At 36.8% G+C, this 23,965-nt stretch overlaps 1 protein-coding gene across 1 annotated transcript in view; it reads right to left on the reverse strand.

Moving 5' to 3' along the window:
- Positions 1 to 23,965, reverse strand: part of RIMBP2 (RIMS binding protein 2) — a gene marked incomplete at both ends in the record, with an annotated part of 125,106 nt that overhangs the window by 53,123 nt on the left and 48,018 nt on the right. Inside the window, one exon of the mRNA XM_080628352.1 lies at positions 2,225 to 2,314. Coding sequence (XP_080484478.1) covers positions 2,225 to 2,314 — 90 coding nt within the window. The remainder of the gene's footprint in view (positions 1 to 2,224; positions 2,315 to 23,965) is intronic.

Here is a 23,965-nt window from a genome sequence, read left to right on the forward strand (position 1 = left end):
ACTTATTGAACACCAGCTCATCAAAGCAAACCAGCAGTTTGTTTCACTGGTGAAAAGCTCCATCAGCCTTATAACCCATCATATGCCTTGATTTTAGACATTAAAGACCTGCCAATTTCTCAAACAACTGTTCAGAGAACATGATTGACAAAACTACCATGAAAATGGTATGATTTCAGGTATTGTGGAAATAAATTCTGAATGTATAACGCCTATTCTCTTTTTACATAAAAGCACTATCCCATGTACATTCAGATGAACAGGAAAACAGCACTCCTAAGGACATAAAATCTTTTCACATGTACTGGACTCCCAGAAAGCAACTTTGTTTCTCTTATGCAGAGTACCAAAACTAAATCATGTAAGCTATTTAAATTTCAGCTTCATTTTGTGGATTTAAGGTAGCTAGCTTCTTTCTCCTTCTTTCTAGAGTCAAATTTCAGTCACTACCTTGCGCATAAATGAGCAGCAGTTTTATCTGTGCTACATAACAGAATGCATAAATACTCCTCCAACCCCATTTGATTGGATGCAGTTGGCCTGTTTTTCAGGCCAGCTCTCAAGGGTGAACAAGAAGAAGTTATTTTAGGCAGGTTTTCCCCTTCAGGGCTGAGCCCTAACTGTCAGTATTGTGCTCCAACCTCTATCCAAAGTTGTACAGTTTCCCACTTTGTGATTAGTAAAATGTAATCTAAACTGCACAACCTATCCTCAAGCTCACTGTGGTAAAAAAACCAACCCAAAGCCAAAGAGAAAACCCTGAGTAACTTCCTCAGAAAACCTCTTATATGCAAGAAGGAAAACATGAGGTCTGTTAGCAATCAGAGCACACTGCAAGGATGGCATGTAGTTAATGTTGCTAGAAGTGAGAGGCTATGCTTGCAGCAAGTCTCTGATTCTGCTGAGGCTGGGATATTAAATTAGTACTGTAGGCATCCAGAACTGTAGCCTTGTGCTTTTCACAGTATTGAATAGATTTGAAGACACAAACACCCATAGTATGACAAATTCTGACACTGTAATAGTAAAAGGTAATTTTATTATTTAGTGGCTAATGTGTCAAAAGTTGATATTTTACCTTCATATTTTAAATTCATTTTACTGGATTTGTCAAGGTACCTCAAGCACTTCACTGTTGTAGGAGCCAAGCACTACCTAAAATAAAGCATTATTAACCACATAGTTCTTCCCTTTCTGATAGTAAAAGGGCTAACCTTTTTTGTGTCACCAACATACTGAGCCTTCACTGCATTAATGTTGCAAGCTATTTCTGTGTCAGCTAGAAAATAAAACTGCCTAAGTAAGACTTCATGTGCCTTGTGAAGAGTGAAGGCAATGTGTAAACAACAAAGAGGAAAAACATTAGGAAAGGGAGACATTCTAGATGGATGAATAAAATTAAGTGATGCTACTATACATGTCCTCCTCCTATCATAGAGTCTTTTTATAGAAAACCTCAGCAACAGGGAATTTCGTGTCTGCTTCGATACCAGGTACTACACACAAAATGCAGAGTACATCCATAGCCACCTCTGAATTTCAGTCATTTGCATTGTCTCAGGGACTCATCAGAGCTCCTCTGGTTTGGAAATCCAGCAGTGGGCTACTCTGTGACACTCACACGTCAGCGATATGAAAAGGTACAGCTACCACCGTTTTGTAAGCTTTGAGGATGGGCTTTCATCAGAGCCTATGTAAGTTACAGCTCTTCTGATATGAATGAGGTTGCCGAGCAACTCACTTAAGCCCTGCAGAAATCCCAGAGTGGAGTTTTATTTTTAGCTAAATATAGCCCTGTAAAGTGGCTGGTTCATAATGTTTCTTCCACTGAATGTATATGTGGTGAGGTAAGGCACATCAGCCTTTCCTTCCATGCTGGTCACCACACAGTATTTGCCATAGATATAATCACACTCTAGTCAGAAAGATATTTCTTGTCCCATAAAAGGTACAAACAAGAACTGAAGAAAAATGCTTACTATTAAAATACCTTTTATATCAGAACCTGGAATAACTGAGACTATGCCATGTGCCATGCTACAGGGGAAATAACAACTACTAAATAGAGCTTAGGACATTTGGTGCTGGACAAGAGATTTTCAACATTATATTGTGAAATATTAAAATGCAAAGAAAAAACACAGGGAAACAATCCACTTTTATCTACTCTGCAGTCTGATCTCTGTAACAAATGAACGTATGAGATCTGTGCTCACGATGTTACCTGGTCATATTGCAGTGCTTTGTGGGACACACTTGCATACTGAAAGCTCAGGCGATTCTTTTCTTGCTCAGCATCCTTCAATTCATTTTCCTAAAACACAAGTAAAGAGTGTTATAGACCATTCATCTCCATTACAGCACATCCTATTAAGTGCTTAAGGAAGCAATGTTTTTGCATTATTTGGTATTAACAAACTATTAAGAGTAGTATCAGGCAGAAAGCCAAAAGCACTGAAGGTGCAGAAAGCACAGAAGTAGCAGATTAGCTTGCAATTACAGTTGGCTCTCTCATAAAACCACGTTTTCAGTAGATGATCTGATTAAAGATGTGCAAGCAATGAGAGATGACCTGAGTTCACAGGCCTGGTGCAAATAAAAACAATAATAAAAAAGATCTCCTTGTGGATGTAACGAAGAGCTCAGACCTGGCTGTCTCATAGCTGGGACGAGAGGGACTTGGCTTCCAGAAAAATGTCATGCTATCAAACTTAGGTCTTCAGAAGGCATTTTGAGGGCAAAAGTCCACAACTGCAATGTATAATCACGCACACATTTTTATGCACACGTATTTCACTTTATTTATCATATATAATATATGAATTCTAACACATTCTAACACAAATATTTTTAGAATCTGGGTAGACCATTTATGTACTACACTGGCAGCACTATAAAGAGGAAAAAAGGATAAGTAAATAAAACTCAAATATACAGTCAAAGGTCAAACTAGACATGTAGAAATGCTTTGTCAGGTCACACAAATCAAAATATATGCAGCTCAGGAGAAAACAGCATAATCCTCCAATGTATTTGACAATTTCTGTTTCACAAAAGCTGACAAAGGTAGTTGTCTGTGCTTCAATCTTCAATTCAATTCCTTATGAAAGTTGCAATCAATCATGCTGGGCAATGTGTAATCTTTTCATCCTACAGTGTGCACTAGACATTCTCTTCTGAAAACACTGGTTATATTTGCCAAAAACTATACTAAGATTGGTGACACTGGGCCCACTTCTGATTGATTTAAAATTATTTACAATATTGCACTATTAAAACCCACACTATCAGCAGATGTCTCTACTAATTCTGCTGAGGTGTAAAGAAAAACTGTTCACATGTTTTATCACAATTTCTCTTTAAAATTCTCAATATATAGAAACTCAACAAGTTGCCAATTCTTGATTTACCAATATAAGCCCTAAAAAAAAAAATGTAAGCATTCTGATATTTAAATGGTTTCATACTGCTTGAACCAAAAAATGTGCTGTATCAAGCATACCTTTCTTAAATCTCTGCACACAAGATCCACATTTTAAATAGAACACTAGTGTCTTCAATTAACAGAAGTTGTTAAACTGTGTATCTGAAGTGTTTCCTAAGCTTCATTACTTGCGCATCAGAACCACTGAAGCAGACAGATTGCTGCCTACTGGTTACATGACTAACATCTAAGAAGGCAGGACATCCAAATCTGTTTGAAATCAGTCTCTGGGTTCAAAAGTATAAGGTCAGCTAAACAAATAGTATGATCATATGAATAGTTTCTTCTACAGAAAATGAGATTAAAATGTTTCATAAAACATTTCACACAGAAAACGCCATTCTGAGTACCAGCAATTTTAACATATGAATTAATTCCACATAAGATCCTGCAATGCCCACACCTGGAATGCCAGTCTTATAGTTAAATTTGAACACAAAGGATAGCGAAAATCAGTTCAGTTTAAATAATGACATGTTACAGCACCATCATGGTACAGTATCAGAACATCTCATCAGCTTTGGGAAGCTGTTCTCCTGACTACACATCAAGTGCTCCTGCACTGAACTGAACTAAGAGGACAAACTGCAGCATGTTCACAGTCTCCTGATTGCAGCTGTACCTGGCACACATGGAGCTCAGCAATTATAATTTCTCAACTCTGTTAAAGCTGTTATTCAGGGTGCAATTAAAGTGGCAGTCGGCTCTGAGAGATGCTAGACAGTCCTGACGGTCAAAATTAGAAGAATTTCTTAGCTCCCACTGCATTTGCAAAGGTGTGAATTAAATCAGTAAATATTTTTATAATACCAACAAACTGCACAGAACAGTTCCTTGGATATGCAAATAAATCATTGTGTCCTATTAATTGCTGAAAGTCACTTGTAAAGCATTGTGTGTCTATTCTGCATTTTACAAGGTGAAAACAAGCTACACTATCTGCTCTGAAACCTTTACATCTGCAGGCTCTTGTCAAGCCAGATTTGACATTGACTTTAATGAATCCATTTCCACTTGTTACAAATCAATACTACTCAGCTGACTTTAATGAAGAACAAGTGACAATGAGTTGCCAGGTTTTAATAATGTTATTAAAAGGAACTCAAGCAGAAACGGGGTGGTGGGAAGGGAAATGAGAGGAGGAGTAACTGATGGCAATCTAGGCCAGCATCTTTCACACCCTACTTCAATTCTCCATAATGAAAAAGAGTTTATGAAAGCTGGCACAGCAACTGGGCTGGGTTTTAGTCCTACCTAAAGAAAATACATTTTATCATGTTATTTGCAAGGATGAATAGAAGCAGGGCAGTAAGTACCCCAGTTTCACTGGTCCTTAGTTATAGGCATACTTACAACATTTAGATTGCTTGCTCTCAGAAAAAGCATTAAGGAACAAAGAATAAACAATGCATCAAACGTCTCAGAGCAAAAACATGTAGTAAAAGCCAGAAACTGAACCAAAGTCTTGTAAATTATTTAGCCAAGTTCCTTTATTGGGCTATGTCTTCCAAAAATGATTCAAATCATAATTACTGTGGGCTCAGAAATTCCTGCAATATTAGTTTCAATTTGTTGACTTGATTCATCTCTCAACAATGGAACCTTAAAACAGAGGCTCTGACAGAAGAATTCTGGTAGGTTCAATAGTTTAGCTATTACATAGTATTAGCAGTCATATCCCTGGAAGTAACCCATGATGTGGTTTACTGAAGCAGCACATACTACTGCCCAAAGCACAAGCTAGTTTCTGTGTAGTATGTATAAATAGTACTTCAACAGTTATGCTCTCTCTCAAGATTCCTCACAACCAGTTTCTCCACTGTTGAATGTTTCCAGATGCTATTACTTGGAGAAGCACACTTATTCTATAGTACTCATTCTACATCTCCTGTTCTCTCATGGCTGTAATAGTTATGCATCATTGTAGCTTGTGATTTTCTGCTTAATACATCGATTTCAGCGATTTGGTCTCTTAACAATATTTGCCTCAGTGTTTTCCAGATTGGTTAAATATAAACCTTCAACAAAACCAGACCAAACTTAATCCCAGCTACCCCAAAACTAAAATCCAACCAATAGGCAATTAATATACTAAAAAAGAGAACTGAAATCACATATAGGAAGATGACCATTTTACTGTTTTTTTCTATGTACAAACCAGATAACTCAAATTTTCAGTATAAATTCTTATTGGCCCATGGTCAGGCTCTTAAAGTTGTCAGATTATGGCTGCTCCTCTCAAAAGTGATGTCATACCACCACTTTGTATACACTCATTTGACTGGGGCCAGAGTGGCACACAAGAAGGTATTTTTCCTCTGGGGGGAATCTGACACATTTGATTGATTACCTTTTTACTATGTTGTGAGTTGGTTTCATTTGGATTTATGGCTGGATCCTGAAACAGCTCTGAAACTTCAAACATGTTTTAAGCAAGACAAAAAAACCTCAGGTTCTCACACATGAAGGCTACACTTCCTTAAGATGCTACACTGAAATAAGTATTTTTCCATTCTCTCTCCTCTACCTGGCAGCTAGCATCGAATGCATTAACAACAGGGCAACACTTCTCACTTTAGCTCTTACAACTGCCAATTCCAAACACAACGTCCAAGTCAACAGAATGAAGAGATCAGCAAATAGACAGGGCAGCCATCACAAATGACAGACTTACTAGCAAGAGGCTGGACGTGAGCTTCTTGCCTCCAGCCTGCTTGTGAATGCCAGGGATTCTCTGCTAGACTTCGTCCTCTCAATTTAATAGCTACCAGATTCTAAAAGGGACATGCAAGGAGGCAACACTGTTATCCCTTGGACCTAAGAGAGGATTTTGTGGGATTTCACAATTAATTTTGGAGCTTGATCTAGATTTTTAAACTTCTTGACAATCAACCAGCACCAGTCAAAACAACAAACCTGTGGAAAGCATTACAACGCACTCTTCCCTCATCCTTTCTAATTTTTTATGCAAATAGCTCAGACTTCTTCTTACAAATTTAATGAGAGTTTTGTCCTTTTTCCCCTGCTGCCCTCTCCCCTGTTCTTCATTTATTCATTGTATGTAACAACTCTGGCAATTTAGTTGTGCCTAGGAAGCAACACAACTGGGGTCAAATGAGGTCTACCATCTAAACTATGCAAATCAATCCACTGCAGCTGTTAATAAAGACAAGTAGAGGGAAGATTAAGAACTCATCAAGCCAGTTAGTCCAAGACACAGCATAAAAGCAAACATTGACTAAATGTCAGCAGGCTAACGTGCAAGTGAAAAGGAAGCAGTACTTCATATTCCAAAAAAGCTTCTCATCAGTCTTCTTCAAGGGCTTGAAGAAATTTAATTACTAAGCTAGCATGCATCCAAAAATTTTACAAACAGGGAAATAAAAGTGGAAAATTAATGATAAGGAAAGAAACCATAGAAGTTGTATGTAGCATTGAAAGCATTGTCCCAGATTATCATCAACTAGCTCCAGAACAAACCAAATCCAAGCTTTTTCTAATGCATGTAGGCAGAAGTTGCACACAGCTTAAGCTTTTTTACCGAGCTAAATGCATGAAGCGTAAACCATACTTCCATGTATTACATACGTGGTGGTATGTCAGCCAAGCCTTATTCATGTCAGGACCATAATTAGCATAATTGGCAAAAAGAATCTGAAAGGTTTTTAGCATGCCAGTCGAAATTCCAAACAGCAAGGATATTTCCTGTTGGATGTAAGGAATGTTTCAGGCATTCAGCTCAGACAGGCATTTTGAGTTGAGAAAACAACACTAAGGACGATCTTTTCAGCATCTGCAAAGTAAACTGAATCAGAAAACTGACAGCCCTCCCAAATGTATACAAACACAAGCAGTCTTGCAGTGTGCTATTTTTAAGGGGTGCCCAAAGCACTATATGGATATAAAGGCTCACACACCAGTACATACTTCACAAAACATGAGACAATTAATAAAACATCCATTAAAAATATATACAAAATAGAGATATTAAAAATAAATGGTGTTACCTTATATATAAGTTGCATCTTTTTAAGTGCAGAACAGAAGGCAGAAATGTGTGTTCATAACAGAGCAAAAGTAAAAATTCTCCTACGGATATAAGGTCTGACTATAAAACACACGGTAGGAGGATGACTTCTGTAGATTTAATGCAATCTGACACCACTGCCTGGGTAACAAGGTTCTACATTGCCTGGAGAAAGGCATCTGTTGCCCTGTGTGCTAGTGTGCTCATCCATCAATTATTTTTCTTTTGAAAAAAAAATGCTATACACTATTCATTTATTTGTAGCTCTTTTTCTTTGAGACTTATTTCTGCCAGTAACCTGGAATGACTGTATTAGAACACTCTGATGATAATCCCGTGTGATAGTTCTCTATTTCGATGTCACATGAATAGAATTAATCCAAGAGAAAAGTGAAAACCTCCAGTCCACAGGCACTTAAAAAGGAAAAATGAAGAATCTTCTGATCTTCTCTCATGTATTTTTGCCCTGTAAATGACTCACTCCTAAGGTTAGGTTCATCACCACCAATTCATTTTTTTTCTTCTTCTAAGAGCTAGATTTTAAAGGCAAAACTGACTCATCCTGAATAGTACACAGTAGAGCTATTTAAGAACCTTAACATGGACAAGCTAACAGAGCTGGGCTGAGAGGCACAGCCTGTACAGCAAACTGCCATTAAAACCTTTGATTTTCTCTTTGTAATTAGCATGTGGATGACGCAAGAAAAATACAGGCTATCCTGCATAACTCTAACCACTATATAGTATAGCATGGAACCAGGAGCAAGCACATTTCACAAGAGGTGCTGCTGTTCTGGTACTGTTAGTTCATGTTCTGACACCACTTACATTGTATCTGACAGCTTTGGCTGCATACCAGTAAGATAAGCCAAAGGAAGAACTGAAAGATGCTGGGTGTCCCCTCCCTGTTCCATGAAGGGTACACTTCTGCTCAGTACTGGCTTCCACAGTTAACTCTGAGTTGGAAGGTTGCACTTCCACATTATAAGTTAGTGGAAAACTATTAAATGCACTGAAAAATAATCGAACTGAAGACTTTTTTTGAGGTGTTTTACTATTTCCATTTGATTCATCCTTTCAAATGCCATGATAAACTACATGTTAGCAAGTAGCACAGGGAAGCAGTTAGACATTTTATGATATTAACATTTAAAAACTAAGGAATTTCTACAGACAACATTAATAAGCATTGTAAGTTTTTCTACTACTACTCTTAAGATTAAGGAAGATGTACTCAGTAATGCTTGCGTTTTAAATAAAATCAATTTAATTTCCTTTATTTTAAAAATAGGAATTTTTCCATGCAAATTATACTTTCTTCTAACAAAGGAAAACAAATGCAGCTCTACCCCTCTAATCAGTAGGCTGAATTTAGCATAAGAAACACTGTATAAAAATAGCATTCCTTAAAAAGCAGTACTAAATAAGGAACACAGGAACCATAGCAGTTTATTGGACTTGGAAATCACCAGTGTCTTGGCACTACAGCCACCAGGACCAGATGTTATGGAGGAAACACAAACAATTATTGCATGGTATTATTTTATACTTCAATAAGTCTCTTAGGATAACCAGCTTTGTGCTACCAACTCATTTCATTCACACTCTTTTTGTCTGTTTCTCATAACCTGTCCACACAATCTTTTTTCTACCATCTTAAATCCATCACCCCCCTGAGAACACTTATTTACCCTGCCATGTTTTAGAGGATCACAGAACTGAACTTCTGGAAGACTCGCCTATTTTAGAATCACATGTAACCATGTTTGATTTGCTTCTGCTCAGACTACAGTCATCACTGAAAATTGCTCTCCATATTATTTTCTTCACCTATGGCACATAGTATGTACATGATAAGACCCTCTCATCTCTTTTAGTAATGAAAATGGGTGAAGTGATAACTTTAGATAGCTCTAAGTGCAATGGTTTTATTATAGTATCCATATGGGTGAATAAATACCACAGCAATATAGCTTGCAGATGTTTATAATTAATTACCTAATATGCAAGTCCTCTTCAAGACTACTTTTGGACTTTATACCTGCCACAGCTGAAGGAAATAATCATGAAGGCAATAAAAAAGCAGACATTCCCCAAGAAAGCATTATTTAATATTTGCTACTATGTTCATATTTTATGATGCCTTGCTTCCTCCACAAGGTATGTGGAATGCATCACCAGAGTCTACACTCAAAAGCCCCAATGTCTTCTCACACGTCAGGTCACAACACAGACAGGATAGAGCCTCTAATTGGCAGTAGGTGGCATTACCTTCTTTCTCTTGTTAACTTCTGCAGACGGTACCAAACACTATCCCAACAAGCAAAGACAGCAATTGTATAATTTATGTTTCCAATATAACCTTTTAAAACCTTCACAGCATTTGCAATTAAATGTTATTATTGGATAGCTGCTTAATCCCTTAATGGCAAAATCATGGCATAATCTTGTTGTGGAAACATACTATGCATATGTACAGCTGATAACGGAAGAATCAGTTCAAGGTAATTTTAGGCCTATCAACTTTACAGAAAAAAAAAGCGGAAGAGAGAGGTCAATTCTCATCAATAGTGAGTTATTTACGTATGTTAACACTGTAATACTTTCAATTGCTAGCTGTTCAAAGAACAATATTACACAGTATTAATAATGCTTTCATCAGTGACCATACAAAAATTACTTTGATAGCCATAAGTTTTAATACAAGCTTCGTACCAAAGTAATTCTACCACTGACAACGCAACTGTTCATAATTCAGCCACCCACAGCACCTTTACAATATGTTCTAGCTTTTGTTCAGATGACCCTCCTGAAGATAGCCGCTTACCTCAAGTTAGCCAAACTACCACTTCGTGTTTCCTGAAAAAACAAGCACATTTGGTCATTTGAAAGATTCTCCCTTTCAAATAACATACAGCTGCTGGGAATATAAACATAGCCAAAGATGCAATAAAAATACATTTATGCAGCCTTTAGTAGTGAATTGATCTTAATATTACAGCAGTGTTTTCCCTTGGACAGTATTAGAAAGTTAATCAATTTGATTTGTGGGCTGAAGCAAAATCAATATTTACTCAGGGGGGTTTCTTTCAATTATTTTTACACTCACTTCTCAACACAATAAATTAATCCCTATATCTGACAGAAGGTCTAATTCTCATTTGCCGTGGCATAGTTTTAGTTCCTTCAGAGAAAGAAAAATTATCCACTGCAAAGGGAGAAAGGAGTGAAAAAGGTCCCTGTCTTGTATAAAGGCACAAAGAAAACAAAGTGTAGGTTAAATATTAACCCCACTTGAATGCTGATATCAAGCTGGCACGATCTGAAGGGGGCATTCCCCACTGCGCCCTTAACAAACATTTTTTTCTATTTTACTATCCATACAGCATATTTTTGTTTCACATCTCCAATTTTAGTAAATCATTCTTTTGTGTTGAGTCCATTGGATGTTCCAAAGATCTAACCAAATGCCACAAATATTTAAGAATAATTAAAATTCATAGCATGGTTTTAGTGCTTTCTGCACAGGCATCAATCTTCATTCACACTTTGGGATAATTCATAAGGAACTTGCTATCCGCATTTTCCACTTACTTCCATTTCAGTAGTGGCAGAACAAAACAGATTAGCTAAAAAGCATGAGCAAAGTTGTTTTGGTAACGACTGGAGCTCATTAGGGCTAAGGCTGCAAAAGAAAGCATCTATTCAATTATCTACTAAGTCATTAAGGTTTCCATTTGCTGATCAACCAAACACAGAGTGTAGACTGGTAAACAGCAATGTGAACTTGGAGGTCTCTCAGTAGAATACCTTACAACATCTTCTAAACACCATGTATATTACTATTCTGCTAGCACACCAGTTGCAGATGCTTTTAGATAGGAATAGCTCATGGAGAGATTTTGTCAACTTTGATTAAACTGTCGAGTTCATTGTGCTATTTCTTATAACAGAAATGTCTTATTCTTACTGGAACAGAGCAAAACCACTTCTTGCTCTCTTTCACAAGATAATTAAAATGCAGTTAGTTACATCAGCTTTCACAAATATTTCTCAAAAAGCTTTCCTTTTTGTCATGCAGAAAGAGGAAAGAACAGCAAACTGGATCAGCTGTTGTCATGGTAACATCATGCCCCAGCAGGTGAACAACTCAGTCCCGTGGCACTAAAAAAGATGAAATGTGCTGAACCTAAGCATAACATCAACTACAGCCCAACAAGCTCAGTGCTTTTTTGTAGACTTGCATATTTTTAAGCAACACATTTAGAGAGGCAAATGTTAAAAAACCTGTGTGAACTCTGGTGACACTACTAGCTATTCAATTGTCTCAGAGTAATTTTATTAGGTAGAAATTCATATGGATGGTGCGTAATTTTGGAAATCTCTATGCAAAATTTAGCAAATCTTTAAAAAATTATAAATTACTTGGAAACAAGGCAGATTTTCATTTCAAGGCAGATAATTTCAAAAATATGCTAAATAGTTTTAGGGGTTAGATGCTAGAAGCATCATTCAAAAAATAGCTCTTGATGCTCTAAAAGTTCTTTTTTCAGAACAGATAATAGTACAGCCTTCAGGTAAAACTGTCCGATTGATTTTTCCATCTTCTGTTAAGCTAAGATAGTACATATAAACACCAAACAGATGTACAAGTTAGTATTATGGGCCACTGCTTTCCCTGCATGATTTGTTTAACAAAAGCTGTACAAAACTTGCGTTAGTCCTTCTAGAATCGAACCAAATCTTATCTACTTCTTAACCTTCCAAATCTACCTCAAAACACTTCACTCCCATTTACAGAGATCACAACGCTTTGTTTTCCTGCCTTGGGGAAAACAAACACACAGGTAAGCCATGACCCTTCACCATCTGCAGGGCTCTGGAAAGGGAAATCACAAACAAAGGGAAAATCACCATGTATCACATTCTATTAATCAAAGCTGTTTTCAAACCATTTTAGAATCAAGTCTAATTAATACGTAATTCTGGAAGTAAGAAATCCTCTGCATATGGAAAAAGGAACAGTGGCTAGTTGAAGACAACTCTGCAGCCTGGAGTTACAAAAACAGCATTAGGAAAGGCTATTTGACAGAGTGCAAATGAAGACGATGGGAGCAGTATCTCCACAAGAATCGTACTTCTAAGTATGTTGATTTTGGATTCTCCTACTGGTTGCAGACATCCCTGACAAGCTGGGACAGTCACCAGCAAGGAACACTTTGTAAATGTGGTCCTGGATTATTTGACTGGCACTGAAAAACAATGTAAGAGCAGTCAGAAACAGATACTGACACACAAAATTCCTCCTGTGTATCACACCCTACACAAACACACAAGCCTTTAAGTCTTTAAGAATTACCACAATTTCTTATTTTGCTGTCACAAATCTGCTCTATATCTCTGTAGTTTATAAGAACAATTTTCCAGGCATTTTTGAGGAGAGCAGAACACAGACAAAATATGTTGTATTAACATATTTGCGTTAACATATCATAAGAAACAAAACAAAGTCTAAACAATGTATTTGCTGTTTTTCTTTCCTTTATCTTCTCTTTTCTAAATCTAATTAATGCTGCCAGGAAGATAGAGATGAACTATTCTGCTTAATATAAAAGAAAAAGAAAATTAAATCATCAAGGCCCTAATTCAGACAAGGAACTAACACCTTAAGAGCAGCAGAATATTGAAGCAATATATCTGAACCCCTTAGTATTTTCCCCTTCATTAAACTCTGACACAAATCCCAACAAGAGTCCTGACTGCTTTCAACAGTGGAGAAAATCATCAGTTAGAAATCTGCGTGAAAGTTGCAATCACACTTACTTCTTTGCTATTCTCAAGTCTTAGCTAACGTATTACTTGGCATCTCCAATTAATCTTAAATTTGCTTCACCATGACGAATCAGGTGTATCTTACCCTCAGTCCTAAAAAATTAATTATTTCATTACCTAGCATTACATGTGGTACCAGTAAAACGTATTTCACTCCTACTTACTCAGAAAGCAGTCCTGTATATATGCAACTGTATCCATCTTCCCTCTTTAATGACACAGGCAAACAGAGTCTCTTTCTGCTCATTCAAGCTGTACCACATCATACCCTTAATTAAAATCAATCTTCCTTACTAGCCAAAGCTGACCTTTTAGCCACTGCCTGGAAAGACAGTATCACTCCCCTGGGGGCTGTTCAAGGGGAGGGTCTTCTTGTGCCTGACACCTCTCAGCCACCAGATGAGATCAGGCAAAAGCACATAAAAACGGGTAATTCAGTAAGGTATGATTAATATTATTTATACAAGGAAGGCTGGCAAGCCACACTCAGCTTCTCACTTCCTCAAGTACATGAGGAAGGGAAGCTTTTTGTGATACATCTGTAAATATTTACAGTTTGGTTTATTCTTTAAGTCAATTATTAACTGCTTGAGGCTGAAAAGAAAGATTCTGCAAGATTTCACTCAGTTGCTGTATCCAGCTTTTTATTACTATATTCCTGAACTAGACCAGACATTCTGGGACTTAAGGCATTTGTATTATTTAAATAACCAAAGTTTATTCATAGTTGTTTCCAAGATAAAACCTTGACACACTGTGGAAGCACAGTGTTATTTTTTTGCTACTTGCTCATTTATTGAGATGTTTAAAATAGTTAAGAGACTGCAAAAGGATTTTGATTTATGCCACTCAATCTGAGCACTAGGAAATTCAAATTTCTCTTTGCACATAAAATCTTTTTAATGTAAGCATTCATTACTCATATCCTGGATATAGCTCTTATAATCTTTTTTGATGTCACTTCATATAAAATTCCGATGATTTTATGTCCCCCTTAAAAACATATACAGTCTTTGCTATTGTGATTTGTGCATTTGCTGGTATTTAATCAGAGTTTTATATTTAAAATATAAACAACCTGAGAACAGCCCAGAAGCCTGAAGACCATCAGGAAGACAAACCAGGAAGAGTCTAATCAGAGCACAGAATTAATCTTTGGTGTAAAATACCAGCTGATCAGCAAATAATCATGAGAGAAATAGAAAGGAGAGGAACAACGATGCAAAATATTTTATTTGTGAACTGAAAATAAATCATGACTCAAATGATATATAAAGGGAGAGTGAAAACTCTCCCTTTGATATATATGATATATAAAGGGAGAGAGTTCCAACTTTGGAGAGTGAAAACAACCCTACTCAAGGAAATCTCTGAAAATTGTTGGACAATATAAAGGATTACTGCTGCTACTACTGGAATATAGTATTCCGCTTTACAACATTAAGTGTTGAAAATTTCTCATGCTGAATTAAAGATCAAAAAGAAAATAATTCCAATGCTAATGATATTTAGCTTTAGGGCTTGTTGTATTCAATTTTTTCAGCTCATATAAATCAATTGTTGTGGCAGCTACACATTTAAAGCCTGGTGGAAGTTCTCAGGAAAGGCTTTGAGGAGAGGCAAGAAAAAGAAGAAAGATACTGAAAACCACCAATTACAGAGAATTTCTTACTTGCTACTCATACATATATCATATTGCTACTCATCCAAACAATATCCAAATATCAATCTTATGCATTTAAAAACTTAATTCTAAATGAATTATGACTTTAAACTCCCAGTACTCTAACTGAAAGATACTGTCAACTAGTATATGCTAACAAATACTGTTTGAATACTAGCTTTTGGGCTTCCCTTTGTGACAGAAACTAATATGCATTTCATGCAGTTTCATTCCACCTTTCCAACCCTAACTATTCTATGATTCACGTCACAGTTTCTCATCCTCACTTGCTGTGCATTATCAGTGCAAATGAGGAAAACAATGAACAGAAATAACTTATTTTCGTTTATTAAGTATTTGTTTGCTGTGATTCTGAAAACTATCAAAATTATCTTTTTCTCATGAATCATCAACTGAAAAAAGAGAAAAAATTATGTTTAAGATAAGCCTCATGTTTCATCTTTGTATAGCAATCTCCCAAGCCACACACAGACAACATGAGCATGATTTCTGCTCTTTCAACTCATCAATTAAAACCTAACCTACAGCTGAAAATATATTAATGAAGTAAGAAATGGATCTCTCACAAGGAAATTATAATTCTCTATGCCACACACAAATCCTTGGAGAACATTTGAAAACTACACAAAGTTTCCGGCACTTCAGACACTTGTGACCAGATACTGTCAACTCTATTTTGACCTATTATGAATTTCATTAACATATATTTTTATTCATATTAAAGCATTTTGAATTATTAGTCCCCCCCCCCGATGTATTTATTTGTAACAAGGAGTGCTGAGAGATCTTCAGTCCTCAAGCAAACTAATCAGCTCTAATAAAGCCAAAAGAAATTAGTTCTGGTTAAATATTAACAGATAACAAAGTTAAGTGATGCTTCTGAATTGCAATGGTTTGAATTTCAAAATGGAAGGTTAATCAAAGGGGATGTTCAATTTATCTCTCATTATGAATGAAGATTTTGAATTAGGCAGCATTTCTAGGCACATGAAGAGCTAAAAAAGACAGTGAGAGTGTATATGTTCATAGGATGGCTATCAGGAAACCTCAGGATAAATACAAGCAGACCACAAGACAGCAGGGAATATTCAAAAGAACATAGCTTAGCTGCATTTCTGACCATATTCATTCAAAAATATCAATTATATTGGCTGAAGATGAACTCTGCCTCTGCGCTTTGAAGGGATACCGCATGGTGTCTTACCTGTCACTGTAACACAGAAGCAAACGCAGCTAGCTACCCTCTGCATTTTTAATATAGACTGTGATATTAGTTATGCATGCAATTTAAAAATGTTGTAGTGCAGGGATGTCAAATGCAAATGATGCCAAGCCTTTTCTCTTCTTGAGATCTAGATGAAATCTCATCATACTGATGCTAGGTTTAAATGAAGTTGAGCATTACTGAAGTCTCTCTGCTATCAGCAAACTGAAGAATGAAACTGAAAATTAAAGATAGCTTCAGATGGCTGCACATTTATGAGGTTTTCCAAAACACAGATTTCATATCACTGATTCTTTTCCCCTCCTATGTACTGAAGAATGACATCTGCTTGCAAAAAAAGTGATTACAAGAGATCACTGAGGTACCAGGGATCAGATCTCTTGACAGATCCCCATGCTCCAGTGACAATCAAAATACTTGTCATTCCAGTAGGCATAATAGCACATAAAATACCAATATTTCTTCTAATTTCCTAATGCAGAATGTTTAGCTTTGGAACTGCAAAGTGTTTCCACTGCCTTTAGACTAAACTAACTTCTATTTTCACAAAAATATTTTGACAGGAATGGACATCTGTGAGATCCTGCATTTGTGAGGAGGCTCCCTTTCGGTGAACTATCATTTCAGTATTAATGTGCATTTTAGAATGGAGGAACTGTAAATGTTCATGTAAATATGTAAAAATCATGGGCTTACTCTCATGATCTGTTGAAGGAGAAGCAGTAGTTAAACATGCTGGTTTTGATCAAATGTTTTATTTCATCGTACATACTCAGTTTTGATTTAGCCCTCCAACTTTCATAGGTAAACCACTAATTTCAGCTCTGCACTCTGACACAGAGGCTGTCATGAACATGTTATTTCCCTGCATGCATGAGCCTTAGGAATTTATAAGCCTAAACTACCATAAACACAAGCAAACAGGAAGGTGGAGTTTCATTTGTTCAGTTACGTGCATATAAGAAAAATTATGAGCATTTTCAGTTGCTAAACAGAAAAGTTCATTTTGAAAAACGCATTGGCTTTCTCCTCAATTTGCTCATCGCCTCATTAGAGATTCTTTCCCAGCATTACTGGTTTACAGTTGTTCTATTTTGTAAGCTTCCAGCAAATTCATACTTAATTGAATTCCACAGAAAAAGATGTTACAGGCTTTCTCCCCCATGCCTGATTTAGACACATTTTCTTCTCCTTCAATTTATGCTACATTGAATAGTGGAAATTATTTTTAAGATCAATTTCTGATGATTATGCCTGTTATATTTCAGAGGATTATTATTCCTGTCTATCTTTGGCTAATTCTCAAAGATTTGATCTGGAACAACTTGGGAAGGCCAAAAGTGATATTTACATAAAAAACAATTTCTTTCTCTGTCTACTTACTCTTTACAGCACTACACCTGGCGTGTGGCAGAAGGCACAAAGTCCTCACATATTTCCTTCTTTCACAAATAATACTGGCAAATGGTGAAGAATGGACAGAAGAGTTAGAAATAAATGGTTATCATCCAAGGAAACTGAATGTAGAATAAACTCTTCTCATTATGGACAAGCAATCTACTTGTGGCCAAGCCTACACATAAAGTCATTTCTTTACTGTTTTTTTAAAGTGTTCTGAAATTGTTTTAAGAAAAGAAAGTTGTTATTTACTGGCAGCATGTCATGAATATAACCTTCCTTAAAAAAAAAAAAAATCTTTCATATATAATTATTGCTTTTTAAATCGCTATACTTCAAATTGTTTGAAGTATGATAGGAGTTTATCTGCTTAATCCATTTCTTTCACTCAGGCATTTCAGATTTCATGCAACTATGCAAAGTTTAGTTCTGCTTAACAGACTTGTGAAGCTCTTCACAAAGCAGAAAATGAGTCAGGAGAAAAAATATACAGCCTTAGGGTGGTTTAAAAAAGAAAAAAGTGTAGTGAAATTGAACTACAAGGGAGAATTTTGAGTTACATCTTATTGACACTGTAACTAGCAAGAGAATTCATGTTACCTTTCTCCTTTTATTTTCTGCTGAAAAAGCAGTGGCTGAAGGAAGCTTGTTAGCTCCATTTCTTCAGACTTATGATTCTGTTTCAGTCCTTGTCAAAATGAAAACTGCCACCTGATTAGGATCTTGACCAAATGCAAAATACTGCAGCCCTCAAACACTCAGATGGTGTTTTATTTACCCAGAGGAAATGAAACTCACTGCCAACGTGTTTTGCATTCACTTTTCATATCTGATGCAGAGGATCAGAATCTAGGCCTTTTCTTTACTGTTTTCAGCATAATTCAGCATGATTCAGTCTTAGTGTTGCCAAGACTGTATCACCTTAATTGGGCTTTAACTATATCATTAACCAAATGACTTCACATCACTTTATACTTTCCTTAAGAATGAGTGGATTTGAGTTAATGTTGTCTCCTTAACTCAGTCTCTTAACTCATCCATTGCTAGCTGAACCACATATAGAAAATGACAGCAGTTTTCCCTGAGGGTCCCAAATGGTTCACAATGAAGTGATCTGCCTCCTCAGGGCAAAGATGGCAAACTGAATGTTATGGCAATCTACATCTTTGCATAGAAAACCTGAAAATCCCAGTCCTGTTCCCAGGACAGGTTGGAAAACAGTCCAAATTTTGAACATTTTTTCTGTGCCAGACTGTCAAATGGCATTATTGCTTCTTATGTGCAAAATGTGTGTTGAAAGTTGCTCAAATGCCAAAATGTGTCTAATCCTGCTATAATGCGGTAGAGAATAATTCCTAAATTCAGGAATTAATTGCTTTGCTGTCCAATGAAACGTACACAACAAAAAAAATAATCTCCTCTAGACAAGTCCTCATTTTAAACACCAATTCAGACTTCAGTGAACACCAGCACTAAATGTCTGGAAAAAAATGAAGCTGTACAATTCCATTGTTGCAATTTAGTGTTTTCATCTGCATTTGTTCTGTATCACAACACAATCAAAATTGCAATATGCAGTGCTTAGATGTCATCCAATACAGAGTTATAAAGTGCTTTGCAAATAAAGCTCTACAGTTCTCTTGGGTAATATTCCTTTTTGTGGAGGATTCTGACATTTTTAGTTGTGGTTTTATAAGAACTCTGAACAAAAACTTGACATTTCAAATTCTTTGTGCAAATGAAAGGAAGAAAAGGTTCTTATTTTAAATATAATCTACCTGACGCTGCAGCCCTAGAGCAGTTCCTTGCCAACTTGAATCTTGGGAACACTAAGTCTTTGATTTCAGGAATTCTGAGGACTGAATTCTTAGCTTCTAAAATCTAAAAGAGACCAGGGTGCCCAACCAAGCAAACAAGCTGGCAACAGAATAGTTCACCATCTTCCAATTTAAATTACTCTTTCAGTAACCCTACAACGTGGTTTTCAAATGCCCTGCCAAATCCCAAGCCAATGAGTTAGTGAAATTTCTGATTTTAAGAAAGTATCAGCAGTGGTCTACATGCATTTACCACTTACAGGTTTTAGCTTTGCATGATACTCTATGGATTAATACAGAATAAAATATTCCATGATAAACACATACCACATTTGAACTTTGGTTTTACAGTTCTTAGGACTGGACACCAGTCCTGCTGGGGAGAAAAAAATAAGATAAAAAGGTGAAACAAAACCGCCAGAGACCAGTATTTCCTACAAATTTTCTTAAGTATTCAAATGAATCATGGTGAAACCCAAATGAAACTGCACAGAGCATTCTGTGAAATGAAATCACAGATAAATAAAGAGAGAAAAAATGGTGTCCCACCAACCAGTAATAAGCAGAAGCTTCTGTGGAAAGCACAGCAAACTCCCAAAGTGCTTTATGATCTCCAAATACTGACTGGTCAGGGGAAGGCAAGGAAATTTAGTCCTATTCATAAAGGTGTGCATTGGCACACTTGCTCCTGTCCTCTACAATAAACTCCCTCAGCAGGGTCAATCACCTTGCTAGCCCCTGGCAAAGTACTGACCCTGCTTTATACACGTTTTCAAAGGCAAAATGCTTTTTACTGCTTTTGAGGTGTTGACACATTCCTATTGAACATGGGAAAACTGTTACAAACATATGGTAAAACATCACCACAAATTAGACTTTAGTGTTTACACTTTTAGTGAGACAATCTTTCTCTGATGCAAAGCAGATTCTTCCTATAGACTGAATTTGTCACTGAGATGCATTCTCAACCTGAGGTATTTTCCTTTTCTTCTGAAAAAGGTTTATCGCATACTCAGTGGGTCTACGCTATAGACAAAGGCAAATACATAAGCACAGAACAGCTTTTCTTTTCAACTAGATGAGCTAAGAGAACAGGGTTCTAAAAATAATTTGTTTTGTTCAGCAATAGCTTTCGTCATTATTCCTTTTGCTATTCTTGCAGTCTGGGAGGAAGGCTAATTTTTCTTCACAGATCTCTGCATGTGTTCTAACAGCTCAACCCAGGCTCTGAATTTCAGCCTGCTAAGGAACCAGAAGAGGCATTTGCAGGGTGGGAGACATTAATGTCACTTGAATTAAACCTGCCTGAGAACTTTTATTGCCACATTCTAAATAAAATATTCAAAACAGGAATCGTGGGGGAAGAAAATGGGAAAGAAAAATATTAAAGCTGTTGTTCACTAGCAGAAATAACCATCTTGCTTTTATTCATTGACTTGGTGCTTGCAACTGAAAATAAAAAGAACAATCTCAGTTTCTTCACTTAAAGTGCAATCTAGTTATACACCTTAGTCATTCCCATCAGATGTCTGTATCTTTCATTCCATTAATGGGCTGAGACTATGGGCAAGCAACACCTTCCTACAGGGTGAGCCACTGTTCTCATGCAGACACCTACCCATTCATCTGCTATTGCGTGGAACACCCCAGCCTACCCCCTGGTTTCTGATCATCCAATTCACAGTTGGATCAGCTCTCTGCAACTGCTGAGTGGAACACAAGCTCCCTTCTCCTTCACTGACAGATGCTCTTAGAACTGTGAAGTTTGGAGAAGGACACGACTGATGGAAACCAGATGGAGAAATCAGCAACATGCCCAGAGGACTTCTAATGATTCACAGATCACAGTTGGCGACTTGGCCTTGGAAAATGATAATAAGCACATTATTACAGAGCTTCTGGAGCTTCTTATTTCATCAGTATTTTAGAACTATGGAGGGCTTTTTAATATCAATTTAATTTTTGTACAGAGTACCCATTAACACATGGTTCCTAAAACACCACATGTACTATTAGCAGTATGCAAGCAAAATTAAGCCCTTAAAATATATTTTAAGATAAATGAGTTGAAATAGTTATTTTGAATTTGCCAAAATGTAAATTTACAAAAATTCTGCTTTTCTTCAAAGTCATCATCATACTTTTCTTCAGTATTGACCATTGTACATCTATCACTTTGAATAGATCAGAGGTGTATAAATCAGAACCTGCAAATGAAAGTTGGCACTGACATTATCATATGCTTTCTGTCAGAGGAAATGCAGTCCTAAAATATCTATTCTGCTAAAGCACAGATTATTTCCTTATGCACCACCCAAGACAGCAAGATTAAAATCCTGATTTCAAATAGTTAATACTGACCCTGAAAATAAAGGGCTTCACTCCCTATGATATAAATACCCCACCTAGCTGACACCCCGTGGTACTCAGCTGTGTTAAACCTGGTTTAATAAAATTTTTACAGTGCCTTTCCAACTCTTTTTTTTTTTTTTTTTTAGCTTACTAAATATGGCTTTACTTTTTCCCAGAGGTAGAGATTTCCCCATCACACTCAAGGGGTTGTCTTGGTTTTCAACTTAATTATACAGTAATGTGCTAAAAATGCTGTTCCATGGGAGGACTGCAGTCTTATTCATTTTACAGATAAAGATGCAGTCCTATTTCAGGAAAATTATTTCCAGAATCTGAATAGTTGAGATCTTCTAAAGGGTATGTCCCAGCTCATCTGTCAATCTCATTTGGTTCGTGTGACACTCAGGAGGCTAGAATCCAAGAAACAGAACTGAAACTAAATTCCAAAACTGAAGTAAAGAAAGCTCACTAACAAACAAAAATACCCCACTGATACAGCAGCACAGGGGAGTGGGGTGGGGAAAACTCACAGTGATTTAACTGTATTGGTGATGTTTTCTAAAAGCAGTTTTTCCCCTGCCTTCTCTGCCAAGGAGAAACACATAAACTGCAGTTCACAGAATGTAACTAGGAAAGCCAGGCATTTGATTCACCAGATTTTTTCTGTTCTGATCCACAAGTCTAGATCTGAGGCTGGCAATAGGTTCATTGCAGACATAACAGCAGACAGAATTTACATGGCATGCAGACATTGCAAGGACATGAAGAAATCCAGGCACTGCATCATTTCCCTTTGGGCACTGAAGAGCTAAGAGAACACCTTTCTCTTTCAAGGTAATGCTTAGCTGTGCTGCAAAATATAAACTATCCGACTAAATGAACAAGATGAGGTTTCAATAGAATACATGTGGCTGGTTCAGAGAGATGAAATAATTCAGAAACAATCAACTTTTTCCTTATGTTTACTGTTTTTTTCAATATACTGCCCAGGCTGGTAGAGATCTTCAAGTCCTCGCCTGCCATCACAAAAAATACACAGAAAGGTGTGAGCCCAAATGCCCTTTCCCAGCATATAATCTCCAACACCAAGGACTCTGTAGCAGGGAAGAAGAATAGGCCACAGAACTCTTAGACAATTCTGCTCATAAAAACAGAGTATAAGCTCTTTCTTTTCCAACTGTCTTCCACAACTGGTGACTACCCAGCAATTTTTTATTCATTAGAAAAAAAGAAGCAATTACAGCCTGGAACAATCCAACCCCAGTGATGTTTTAAAAGACAATAGCCAGATAAACCAAGAAAAGGGTGAATCATTGATCTGTATGCTCAGTGAAACTCCTTTTATTTATTGATCAGTGCTGCTATTTAACATTACTTTCTGTTAAATCCATGCTTTGTCATTGACACTTGTGACATCATCCCTGCTTACAAACCTAATCTGAAGACTTTTCCACAGCATTGTGAACTCACATACAACAGAAATGCATAAGCCACACATCAGGTCACTTGCTCTTCCTTACCAGAGAAGCCCAATTTACTTCTGCCCTAGAAAAGTTGTCTTATTCAAAAACTGCTTCAAGAATCCAAAATTTTAGAACATACCTGCAGTAGAAAATAAAGGAAAATTCAATTTCTTATAAAACTTTGGACCCAACGCAGTGGCAATCTGCACGTTGATTCTGGAACTGATGTCAACGTCTTGGAGAATGTTTACACTAAAGGAAGTCCAGGATTAAAGTGCCAGCCTTAGTATGGGTGGTATTGCAGCCTGCTGTCCTGTTCAGTTCTTCGAACTAAGGAACTGTAGTAAACACGGCACACTGCAAAACAGTGAGATTTTAGGGAAGAGCCTTTTATGATAGCCAAAAGCTTCACTTTGGAACATCCCTTAACCCAATGTTTCTTGGGCACAGACTCATTGTAAGAGACAGTTGCGCCAGTGCTGTAATGGACAAACAGTAAGAAGTACTTATGTACAGTCAAGAAATGCTGACCTAAAACTTCTGGTTGGACTGCTCTTTGCTACAACTACCTTGACCCACACAATATTTCTGTTATTCTTGTGTCAAATTCTCTTGACCTAATGATGCAGCTATGGCTTTTTAATTTACTTATTCATTTATTTTTAGAAGAGAGAAGGGAGGAG

This window comes from Psittacula echo (assembly GCF_963264785.1).
Source record: "Psittacula echo genome assembly, chromosome: 13".
Classification (NCBI taxonomy): Eukaryota; Metazoa; Chordata; class Aves; order Psittaciformes; family Psittacidae; genus Psittacula; species Psittacula echo.